Below are 12,799 nucleotides of genomic sequence, written 5' to 3'. Positions count from 1 at the left end.
CAAAAAAGCAGGGGGGGTAGTGGGAGAGAGGGGATCTAGGACTACGCCCTGGCCACTGCAAGCTGCAGCAGGAGCTCCCCAGGGGGGCATCCTCCCTTTCGATGCCAGCAGGAAGAAGGGAAATAGGTCAGGGAATCAGCCAGTTTTCGGCTCAGGCTGTCCAGCATGAGGACATTTTCCAGGCAGCAGCAAAGGGTAATTTCTGAGATCTCAGGAGGACAAAGGGGTCACTGAGAAAGGTCTTGGAAATGATCACCAAACCTCTATACATCCCACATCCTGCCCCAGGGAAATGTACCTCTTACAGCCTGGAACCGTGAAGAGGGTTAACTTGTGGCACTGATCTCTTTTAATACCTCAGAGCCCCTTCTCTAAGAGCGCAGGTTTTCCTGACAGCCACCACGTTACTGTACAGGCAGCGGCTGGTCAGTGAGTGAATGCTGGCTAGCTGGCCTTCTGGCGAGGTGTGAAGAGATCCCAGATGACTATTTATTCACAGGAAGGGTCTCAAAGGGAAGACGAAGGCTTTGGATTGTGAGATCAGTGTTTTAGACAGGAATACCAAGGCAGGAAAGAACCACATGATACTTGGAGTGCAGAAACAGGAAATTGAAGCCAGTTATCTACCCATTCCCTAACGCTCTCTCTCACCACTACTTCTGGGAAGATGCTAGCGATGGGCACAATTCACCAGATCTTCCTGTCCTTGGCAGGGTGGCAGGGAATTGCCTGAAAGAGGCAGCTGTATGGGCGGGGGCCACAAAGGGTATCACCAGCTCATGCCATGCAGTGGGACACAGCCCTCATATAGACCACAGTCACAACTACAGCAAGGGACACGATGACCTCACGTTGGGTGGCCCAGAAGTAGCCCAGCCTCAAAGGCAGGGGATGTTGAGAGTAAATTGTCATTTTCAGGCTACAACAAGCTAAAAAACCAACCAACTCAGCATACTCTGTACAGCAAGGGTCAGCACACTTCTTGTGCTAAAAAGACAGATAAGTAAATATTTAAGATTTTGTGAGCCACGTGGCCTCTGTCGTAACTACTCAACTCTGCTGTTGGAGTATGAGAGGAGCCACAGTGTGGCAATGTTTCAGTAAAACTTTATTCATGAAAACTGGCAGTGGGCCGACTTTGCCCACCCCTGCTATATACTGAGTCAGGCTGAGGAAGAACTGTTGAGCTACCTGGATTTCCTCTAAGTGTGACGTGCTTCAGAGTTCCTTGGCTGCTTTGGCCACAAAAAGTCCAGTAACATGCTGGTAGAAACTGCTCTTCTTCTTGCCCGGGAGCAAGAATGTCAGAACACCCAGACCACTGACCTGGAACAGTCCTTCCAGACTCCTAGCTCAGGGGAAGGAACAAAAGACAATGGGAACCAATGGCTAAGGAGAAGGAGCACGTAGAAAAATGGGGGAAAAAAAAGAAGAAATACAATGAAAGGTGACCGGAAAGATAGGAAGATGGAGCTGAGTGGTGGCCAGGAATGTCAGTAGCTCTGTGCTAACTGGTGTCACCGTAAAACACACTAAAGGGAAGCACAGCTATCGGGTGTCCAGATAATGGGGGCCATCTGAAATGTAGAGATGAGACTCGTGTGAGACTCTGGCAAGCTCCACATGAGGCTATGGGACAGAAAGACTACAACTCTCTCTTCCCCCCAAACGGAGAGGCACGTAGCACTTTGTGCTCTGGCCACCCAAAGCCAAGACAATGTATTTCATAAGCAGGGAGTCAGGCACCTGCACCTCAGCTTTCTGTCTGCTCCCTGGCAGGTGGGCTGACCTAGGGGCGTGCCCGTTATAGTCTCTCCCCCACTACACGTCCTTCTCCAGTCAGTTTACAGGTTTATGCATGTGAGTCTAACTTGACGGACATGCCGTTGTGGGGGCCTGGGATGTGCTGTGAAATCATGAAATCTGGGTGTTTCTCCCTTCCTATTGGATTCTGCCAGTTTATAGTAACTGGGAAAACGAGGCAGAGGGTAGAGAGATCCCGGTCAAAACTAAGATAAGAAAAAGAAAAACATAAAGGGGAGGGATGGGGCAGGGTCAAGGACGATCACATCATCGCCAATACCCGATTACCTGACCAAGTCTGATTACCAAGGGGATTGGCACAAGGTACCAAAAGCCTGTCCAACCGCGGCCATCACAACAGCGGCTCGGCCCCCGAAGAGCACCTGGAGTGGAATGGGGTGCTGTGGAGGCTGCCCTGAAGGTAAGAGCTACGTGAGGTGAGAGGCTGTGAACGCACACTCAGGCATCCGTACCGCAGCACGGTGCTTCCTCCTCAGGGCGGGAGGGATCTCCACATCCAGGAACGCCAATCCATCAGGCTTCCCTAGATCCAAGAGGGGTGGAAGGAAGAGGCAAAGAGACATGTGCCCAGGACAACGTATGGAATAAAAATACAGGTAAAAGCGACTTAGAACAAAACAAAAACCACTCTTCACTCCTACACTGTCAAGAAAACAGTTTACATGTATGATATGAAGGGAAATGCCCAGGGGAACAGGTTAAACCCGGTTCCTTTAGTTAAAACTTCAAGCTCTCCTGAGTTTCAGCCATACTCCTCTTCCCTCTGGAAAGACCTTTCAAAACAGTCAGGCCGGGCAATCATATAAGCAGCTAAGAAAACGCAGAAAGTTTCTTTATCAAGAGACTCCCGACTTAGGGCTCTGCAAAATTGGGGTGCTACAACCAAGAAAGCCACATAGCAAATCTGGATTAGACCAAGATCTGCAAACTCACACGCCAGGGGCATCAAAGAAGATGGGGGAAAATTTATCTTTTTTCAACAATCAAATACCAGCAAATGTACAGACAAAGGTAAGGTCACGATACCAAGAGAGTAAAAAAAGAGCTTTCGGCCCACTCACTCCACTTAGTGGCCAGTATTCTCCCTGACCCCTTGTGCTCTTTGGATGGCACCAGCGGGCCAGAAAATGGGATCAGAAGAAAAGTGGCTGGGGAATTGAGAGTTGAAAAAGAAAGGGAAAGAGACTTCAGGAGCCGTGAAACAACAGGGGAGGACAACGGTGACCAATGGGGAGGGCGACACAAATGTGGCGCAGCTAGGAAGTGACGAGGACGTTACTAACGAAAAGTCTCAGAGAACCCCACGAGGGCCTTTCCTCACTCCGTCCAAAGCACGACCACCAGATGTCTGTCGAGGCTACTTCTGCGATGACTTTAAGTCGCAGACCTTGGGTGGACCTGTTTTTCCTGTCACAGAGCTGCTCTGTAGGTCATTCCCCAAAGGTCCACACAGAGGAAATTCCAAAATATTTGCCCCGTCTACCTAATTACTGTGCTCCAAATTGCAACAGCTGCTGATAGACAACTGGACTATTTGGATTTTTAAAATACTTTTCCTGCAGGGGCTTATCTTTAACCGACAAGAATTCAAACTACACTGGGCAGTTACAAAATAGAGGGGAAGGGGGAAGGCACTCTGCATGAGGATTTCTTCTTCACAAACATGAATGCATCTCAGCACAAATAAACAGGGGTCAGTGTGAGACTGAGGAGGCATGAAGGGGTCCAGCACTCCTGCCCCCGCCCCACTATACATACGGCCAGCACAGCCTATGCAATGCCCAGGTTGTTGCAGTTCATTTTGGGAAATGGAACCCATCTATCTTGAACTAAGAATTCAGGATTCCTTTTGCCACCCCATTTTCTTTCACAAAATGGAAAGGTAAGTGCTAAAAAAAATCCCCAAGAGGTGGCAACCAAAAGCAAATAGTGTCGTTCAGCCAGAAGTCAAAGAGGTGGTTTTCTACAGGTCCGGGCAGTCCCACACAGCATCCTGGGCTAGCCTGCTCTCTTGTGCCTCCAGTACCCAATATACTCACTGGCGATTCAAATCAAAATGAGAAACATCCCCAAGCCCACACGTCTGATCTCAAGGATCTACAAAGCCCCACGAGCGAGCTAACCTCTAGGACCCCATAATCTTTTAGCTCTTGCATATCATGATATTGCATGAAAGCTAACGGGACCCTATGGGTTTGATTGTAAAAGAAATGAGGACAAAGGCAGATCTGAAATCCTCAGCCTGAGCCCAGCACACTCCCCCACTGTTCCTTTCTTGTGCCCACCTAGCAGGATGAATGACTGCAATACTCCTGGAAAGAAGATGTATCAGTTGACTATGACTTGATAAAAATTAGCAGGTAGATGGACACCGCAGCAGCTGAGAAGCCTAACTCCCGCCTGCAAGAGCCAGGCCAACGGGCAGAAACAGAAATACAATTAAATTAAGTCAGAAAACCCGCTACGTAAAATGCAATTACTCAAAGATACAAATAAATGTTCAAAGAAAATTGGCCCCTGACAGGGTTAGTCAAGCTTCTAAATCCAGCTGGAGGCAGGCAGCGCGGGCTGATTCGCCAAGGAGCAGGGCTACAGAGCCGTAAGCCCTCTGCCTCAGGATGCTGCCTAGGCCGGCTTGGTGTTCAGCACACAATCCCAGGACACCGGTGGCAGGGGGCTGTCTGGGGGTGGCTGGCCAATGACGCAGGGCTCAAGGAAGCAGGATGTGGGCAGACACAGAATGGATGGTGGATGAGGAAGGCCGAGCACCAGAAAAATGTCAGACTCATCTCTGACGTGGCAGGAAAGCACGAGACCAAGGGAGCCCCGTTTTCTCACCCCTCTTCACACAAGAAGCAACCGTAAGATGTCCCACCTCTCGCTGCAGCACCAGCTCCTTGGTGAAAAGTGTGGCTTCCTCACTGAAAGGCTCTCCCTCTTGCACCAAGCCTGGGAGGTTTCGGGCTCCTCTGGGGCATTCGATGCCTGTGTCAGGAGAAAAGGAGAATCTGTGATGAAAAGGGGCCTGGTCGGCCTAGTGTCCAGCAAGGATGGGACACCGCCCTGACACTTTCAACAGGGCAGGACTTAGATCAGAATGCCATCACATCAGAGATAAGTTGCTGTAGAGGGAAAACCCAACCATCACCAGGGCAGCGGTGATTAGAGGGGGGCAGGGGAGGTGAGCTCCCGGTCATAGCATCTGAGAATCAGCAAGAGACCTGGGGAGTTCCAAACAAGACGTGTGGGGAGCACAGGCACACCCGGATGTGGGATGCACCCCCTTACAGTCCCAAGGTCTCACCGGCTTCACCATCGCTTATCTAAATGGCTCTCTCACCTAAATCGTCCTGCTATCCCCAGCTACTCTGCCTTCTGAGAGTCATTCCAGTGGACTCCTAGACGTTTTCTCTTTACTATCTGGCTTTCACATCAAATTCACAAGTGTTAACGCGGTGTCATTTTTCTCTTCATAAGCTTCCCCTGCTGTCCTCTGGCTATATTCTGGACAATAGCACCATCAGTTTTTCATTCAGAATGAGTAACAGAAAAAACAGAATACTGATGAAGTATTAGGTGTCTGGAACCAGACAGACCTGGATTCACATCCTAATTCTATCACGTATTCGCTTTGTGACCTTAGCCAAGCTGCTGAACCACTCAAAGCCTCAGTTGTTCTATTTGTAAAACTGGTAGAATAATGTATCTGCCTCACATGGTTGTTGTGTGAACTAGGAGAGATTATGTATGTAAAAACACGTAGTGGCACAATGCCTGGCCTATGGAGAAGTAGAATACATTTTAACTCTTATGGTTTTACCATTATTATTATTATTATTACTATTTATAGCAGTCACCACGCTCATAACCTCAGCTGTCTTTCACTCCATACCTAGCCTATAAGATCCCTGAGGATCCCATTCTTCACACTTCTTTATATCCAAAGATGGTCTTTTATACAACACAGGTGCTCACTAACCAACTCAGATTGCCTTTTCTTTCTCTCTTTGATTCAGTCATTCATTTTGCAACAGTGATCATCAGCGTTAGATCACTGACAGTGGTCATCAGTGATAGACCATGAGATACGTCACATTTAGATATCTGAGTTACTTACACCGTATTTCCAAAAAATTCGTACTGCAACTGTAATTGTGAGACAAAACGTTGAAGCAGGCTAGAGACACAATAAAAGGAAATGATCAAAATATGAGGGAGGATGCATCTATGCCCAGGTCTCTGAATCACTGCTGGTCTCTCCTGCTGCAATAAGGCAGAATTGGGAGGCGTTACCTCCCAAGGCATTTTCCCAATGGCCTTGGGTGCCGGTACAAGAGATTTGGCACAGGAGGCAAAGAAGCAAGGTGTCTAGGCAACTGCACACACTTGCCAGGAAGCCTTTGGGCAAAGGGGCCCCCACTGCTGGGACAGAACATGCGTCTCTTATGGACAAAGCCAGGTGGCGGCTCATGTTTCTGGCCACAGTACAGATTCAAGGTCATGAAGCTCAGAGGAAAGGGAATAGTTTATACCTCGGGTTTTCAGAAGCTCAAGAACAGAGCTTTCCCTCCAAGCCTTGAGGCCTCACAAAAGGAATACATCACATCAAAGGAAACACCAGAGAGGGAGAGCAGCAGAAGGATAGCAACTGCAGCAGGACAACGGCTTGGGCTGGTGGCCAGGCCACTCGCCCAGCTGTGCAAGGATGGGACAGCTGAAGGCCCTACCCGAGCATCCCATGGGTGAGATCTCTAGGGCTGCCTCGTTCTGGGCACTTCAGTGCCAGGCTATGTGGGAGAAGTGGAACTGATTTTTGGTAAAAGAGACCAATAAACTCAGAGCCAAAGAGCCTGAGACGTAACCCAGAAGGGAGAGATGGCGCTAGAGTAAAACTGAATGAAAGTCAGCCCATGGTTTCTACAGCATCAACAGCCAAAACCACTTTTCATTTTCTATCTGCAAATTAAGCAAGAACAGAATTGTCAGAGAGAGAAATAAACAATTCTATTGAACTTTCTGGCCACAGACCCATAGATAAGGCTTTGCTGCAGAACAGGAATAATGCTAAAATATGTTTCCAGTATGCTTCTGACCCTTAGCAGCCATTTGGGTGGGGCTGAGCTGGGTGCTATTGGTGGGGTGGTTATGAACTGGGGACCGGAACCGGGAGGAGGCTGGGACACTTACTGGGTGGCAGGAATTGGGGGAAAGACTGCACGAAAAAGGCACAGAAGATTTCCTGGTCTCACTGTTTGAGCAGATGTACCTACTCTACTCTGATGTCATGACCTTGGTATTCAGAAATCTCAAGAAATCTAGAGATCCCAGTAGTCCTCTCTGAATTCTAGGAGGCCACCAAGTGATTAAATCCAGAAAACAAGATTAATTTAATCCCGATTAAATCCATTAAATCCAGAAGGCTTAACAAGCCTTCAAGTCGAGCAGAAATGGAGTCAAAATGTCTTTCAGGAGAGAGAGACCCTTGGGCCTGTGGTGACCAAAACTCAGCCACTCCAAGCAGATTCAGAGGCAAAGAAGGGCCTTTCTCATCTGTTCCCCCAGCTGTCAGCAGCCTGGCTCCATCCAGTTCTTCAAGAGGAAGAAGCAGAAGTAGGTGGTCTCCCTACACCTTGTTAGGTGGGGAAAAAGTAAACACGTCAATGCACATTAATTCCCATCGGGCAGGTAGGTAAAAGAAAGGAGGGAACAGAAAAGTTGCCTGAGAACAAGAGTATTATCTCTGCTTTTATCATTGATTTCCTTTTCTTCTGGGCGTTCTCCCACTTCTCTCTGACTGGTCTCCTCTGAAGTAACCCCTTCTCAGTCAAAACCCGTCTCAGCTCAGTCACATCTCAGCTCAGGATGGACAGGGAGACATTGTATCTTAACATATCCAATGGAAGTGGGAACCTAGGTATGAGAGCTAAGAGGAAAAGAGAGGTGTTAAATGAATATTTTACTGAGTACCTGCTATCTGTGAATAGACCTAAGGCCTGAAATCACTACGGCCTGAAAGCTACTAAGTGGTTATATGAACCCCGAAGTGGCAGATGCTAAACTATTGAGACAAAGCCCAGTTTTGGAGTTCACTACCACTGTAACTAGAGAGCATTACAACCTGTCATGGAGACTAGGCAGGAGTCTGGGGCCTGGGGTCCTCCATTTCTTTCTTTCTTTTTTTTTTTTTTTAATGTTAAATTTAACGTTTATTCACTTTTGAGAGACAGAGAATGAACAGGGAAGGGGCAGAGAGAGGGAGACACAGAATCCGAAGCAGGCTCCAGGCTCTGAGCTGTCAGCACAGAGCCCGATGTGGGGCTCGAACTCACAAACCGCGAGATCATGACCCGAGCCGAAGTCGGATGCTCAACCGACCGAGCCACCCAGGTGCCCCTGATGTCCTCCATTTCTTGTTGAGCAGGTGAGCAGGGTCAGGAAGTCCAGGCACAGCTGGTGTCTGGACGTAAGGCAGAGGGGTGCTTGGCACCGGGGCCGCCATAGTAGGCGGCTTCCACACTCAGGGGCAGGGGAATTGCTAGATTTGGGGGGATGGAGGGGGTGGCTAGGAAGGATGTCACAACAGGGACTGAGAAGGGAGAGGCAGAATCTACTTCTGCTTGTAAAGAACTGTGCAGCTGAGTGTTTTCTGGCTTTTAATTTTATTAGGGCCCATATATACATTTACATATGGGTATATACACTTGTATATAACAAAGTTTCCACAAAACAATGGTCTTTCTGTTCTGTTTCATTAAAGAGAAAAAATGATAGTTATGACATTGAATTAAGCCTCTAGTGGGTCAGGGCCCTCAGCAAGAGTTCAAAGGCTATGCTGAATGTTTATTTATCAGTTTCTGGACTTGCTTTTGTGTCCTAAGGGAAAAAGGAATAGGGCAAAAAATGTGCTATCCACCAACAGAGAGGAAACCAAACAAGTGTTATTCTAAACCCAGAAAGACAGCTATTGCTGCTGAATACCAGGTAAAGACACGCTGCCAGCAGGAAGCGCTCTGCCTGGCCCTCTTTTCCTAAGAGCCTGGCCAATAAGTAAAACCCCGTCCATGATGCACCTTTATTCAAACAAAGATTGCATGACGGGGCTGGTGTACCTGGTGTTCCTCTGTTACCAATACGGTGGGGAGGGAGGGAAGGAAGGGAGGGGGGGAGAAGAAGAGAGAAAAAGGAAGGAAAAGGGAAAGAAAGAAAAGAAGGAAAAAGAATTAAAGAAAACAGATCAAGGGAAGGAAAGTCGGGTTCTCGGAAGGCAAACCCCGGGCTGCAGCCACTGAGCCACGCAGCAATGGAGAGCTCCCAAGACTGTACGTATGAAATGAGGTATCACTGGAGTTCCAGAACCTCTCCCCAGCCAGGTGAGAAAGCGCCCATAATTCTGGATTGTGCATAGTACTGCTAATAGCTGCTTTTTCTGACAATGCACTGGGTGCAGCGCTGCCTGCCTGCTGATAAGAACATATAAACTTTGCTGTGCTTCAAATGCCGCAGGTACAGGTTAACTGCCAAACTGACTCCTGACACTCACAAGTCATTCAAAAAACAAAAATATTTGGTTTAAAAAAAAAAACACTAAGATATGAAAAAATTCCCAAACATTCTTAAAACATTTTCTTTGCCGACAATGGGGTGTGCCAGAATGAAGAAAGATACTGTACCCTGTGGGGCTTTTTGGCTGATGTCCGTGAAGGACAGATAAGACACACACCCTTCTTATCCATATGGCTTCTTGACCTCTTTTAAGCCCCACAGACCTATCTGACTATAGCTAAAAACCCATTATTTTTCATATCTTTTTTTAAGCTTTCTGGGATATGATGGTTGCCCAAGACTATTTAAAATAAAAAAGAGGATGTGCCTGATTTTGTATGGTTTAGGAAGATAAAATGCATCACTAGCTATGAGCATACCATGGTTCTGGTTTCTGCTCTGCCAGTGACGAAGTATGAAACCTTTTGGGGCCTCATGGTCTCTATGACATAAAGGAGCTCTGAGGTCTCCCCTGGCGATGAAATCCCGCAATTTTGACTGAGCCCTTCTGAGATTCCTCACCCGAGACTTGACTTCTGGAGTTCAGGATGCCCCCTTTCAAATGTAAAATGCCGGGCTATAGAGCATTCTATTAAAAAGAAATTATACATTCAGAGACATTGACTAACTAGGTCAATTAACACAAACACTTTGGTCAGTCAGCTTTGGAACAAGAAGTACAAATTCTTGTTAGTGATAAAATAATGGCTATATAAGAGATTCTATTGATGGCTATGAGAGTCATGTATCGCTCTGAATATTTAACATTGTAGGTGAGTTTTATGACAATTAAGCCTCTGGGCTCAAAGTGTGTTTGCTTTTACCTTTATTGGGAGCTAAAGGGAAGTGTGTGGCAATCTGCCTTGGCTAGAAGTGACAGCTTCCCAATGGCACTTTGTCCAGCAAACAAGAGACCAGGGATTAGCTAAAGGAAACAAAACTCTAGAGGAAACAATAACCAATTGGAAGGATTAGTCAACGGTGCTCACTTCCCATCCAGTGTGCTCACTGCTGCGCCGGACGTTACTGAGGGAGGGCTCCAGAGGCACGAAGACATACTCTTTCCCGTCCGCCTATTTACGATACTTAAAAACGCCACAGTTCACTCAGCAGATGGTCCCTCCTTCCATTTCACAAATACGTATCAGTGCCTGCGCTGGGCTAGGCACTGTGCTGGAAGTGGAGGGCTCAATGATGAAAAAGACAGACTTTGGGCCAATCACGCTTGATTACCAGCATGAAAACATTGTATTTGTCTATCATCGTGCAAGGTATGTTACTGGTGACTGAATTTCCTATTAAACCTACCAGGCTACATACTGTTAAGAAACAACATGTGGTAACTGGACTGTGCTAGGCAGACACATATGTGTCTGGGAGACTGTTGGTAGAATGTGCTGGACAAGCCAATCGCGGGGCTCACCATGTCAAGTCCCTTGCTAAGGCATCAGGCAACTACGTTTCCTAGCCCTTGTTCCGGGCGTCTGTCCCCTCCCCTCACTGCAAATTGGGGATGGAGGTCAGAGCTGAGAGTGGGGGACTGACAGGGGGCTGGGGGGAGAAAAGAGTTGCTGCTGTACACGATTCAGGGGTGGCCAATCTACAGTCAGGTTGGCAGAGGAGAAAAGGCTCTGTCCAAATAGAAATGGGAGCTATAGGTGAGCCAATAAGATTCTCTTTCTGGAATTTGAATCCAGCAGTGTGCACAACACAGGCCCATCAGGAGCCAGAGGAAGGAGGCGATCTATGCAGAGGGGACACTGGAGCACTACCACTGGAGAGCTACTGTTGAGTGCCTGGGGCAACCTCACACCCACAGTCACCTTCCAGATTCCAGGATCTGACAGGATCCTGGGCCTTAGCTTACATCCCGTTAGATTTTCACAGATATTCCCAGAAATCTGCTCTCCCTTTACTGCAACCATGAGCAAGCCTACGTGAGAACCAGGTATTGGCAACCCGAATAAAACTAAAACTAAATCGCTTCTTAGACTGGGTACTGTTGTCATTCAGATTTTATTCTTTCCCGCATCCAATACACCAGCTATAGCACACAGTGGCACTGGAGATCCTCAGCAAATGTTGACTAAATGAATATTAGTGAAAACACTCCTGAAAAAAAAGTAAATACACAGAAAAGGAAATGGCTAATGAACTGGCAGGGTTAATGCAGACATTATACAAATACCAGGAGAAGGGCCGAAGGAATCCCTGACTGCATACATCCCACTTTCCCAAGGTTACATAACACTTCGAGGAAAAAAGGCAAGCACAGCTACACGCATCTACCCTGCTGGTCTTTGGATTGGCACACTTGGGACGCAGCTGAAACAGAGGAGGAGGTCAGCGCGGACCGGCAATGCCAGCGAGACTTGAGGACGGGGCACCGCAAAGATGTTCAGTTTCGATACAACAAAGGAGGGAAACATCCCCACTGATAACCCCACGTTCAGCCGGAGGAAGCTCTGTGGCCACATGGAAATACAGAAAACTGGAGCACATTTCAAGGGAGCAGTGAAAAATGACTCAGGGGCGGGGAGGCCTGCCTTTAAAGGGAAGATAAAAGGTGCTAAATCTGTACAGTTCAGCTAAGTGGTGACTAAGAGGGTGACAGGATAACAATCTGCAAATATTTGAAAGGTGTAAACACGAGAAAGGAGGGAAAATGCTTAGTTTGAGGACGGGGGGTGTAATTATTAGGAGAAAGAGAAATCTGGACAAAATATCAGAAAAACCAAGCGTGGGGATGACTAGTGGGTTATAAATAAGTTTCCCAATTGAAATGGAAATGCTGTTATTTGACCCTGAAACTGAAATGTGGCTACTAAACCCATCCTTCTACTTATGAGAAAGCAGCCCAGCCCAGGGAACTGTTATTTTATTTTGTATATTTTGGGAATGATTTCTTGAATAATATTCAAATTTAAATATCTCTGCTTTAAAATTTTTTTTTTCAACGTTTATTTATTTTTGGGACAGAGAGAGACAGAGCATGAATGGGGGTGGGGCAGAGAGAGAGGGAGACACAGAATCGGAAACAGGCTCCAGGCTCTGAGCCATCAGCCCAGAGCCTGACGCGGGGCTCGAACTCACGGACCGTGAGATCGTGACCTGGCTGAAGTCGGATGCTTAACCGACTGCGCCACCCAGGCGCCCCCTAAATATCTCTGCTTTAAATGCTGCTCCCTGAAATTAAAATTTTTTTTAATGTTTATTTTTGAGAGAGAGAGAGAGAGAGAGAGAGAGAGAGAGAGAGAGAAAGCAGGGGAGGGGCAGAGAGCAAGGGAGACACAGAATCTGAAGCAGGCTCCAGGCTCTGAGCTGTCAGCATAGAGCATGATGTGGGCCTCGAACCCATGAACTCTGAGATCATGACCCGAGCCAAAGTTGGATGTTCAACCGACTGAGCCACCCAGGCACCCCTCCCTGAAAT

General features: G+C 47.5%; 1 protein-coding gene across 1 annotated transcript in view; it reads right to left on the bottom strand.

The window, feature by feature from the left end:
* The window catches only part of SND1 (staphylococcal nuclease and tudor domain containing 1), a 423,778-nt gene that overhangs the window by 91,728 nt on the left and 319,251 nt on the right, over positions 1 to 12,799 (bottom strand). Inside the window, exon 16 of the mRNA XM_047848727.1 lies at positions 4,700 to 4,809. Within this exon, the coding sequence (XP_047704683.1) occupies positions 4,700 to 4,809 (110 nt within the window). The remainder of the gene's footprint in view (positions 1 to 4,699; positions 4,810 to 12,799) is intronic.

The sequence above is a fragment of the Prionailurus viverrinus genome, chromosome A2 (assembly GCF_022837055.1).
Source record: "Prionailurus viverrinus isolate Anna chromosome A2, UM_Priviv_1.0, whole genome shotgun sequence".
NCBI lineage: Eukaryota > Metazoa > Chordata > Mammalia > Carnivora > Felidae > Prionailurus > Prionailurus viverrinus.
Note: the sequence above shows the minus strand (reverse complement) of the source record. Positions and strands in the feature narration are given on the sequence as shown.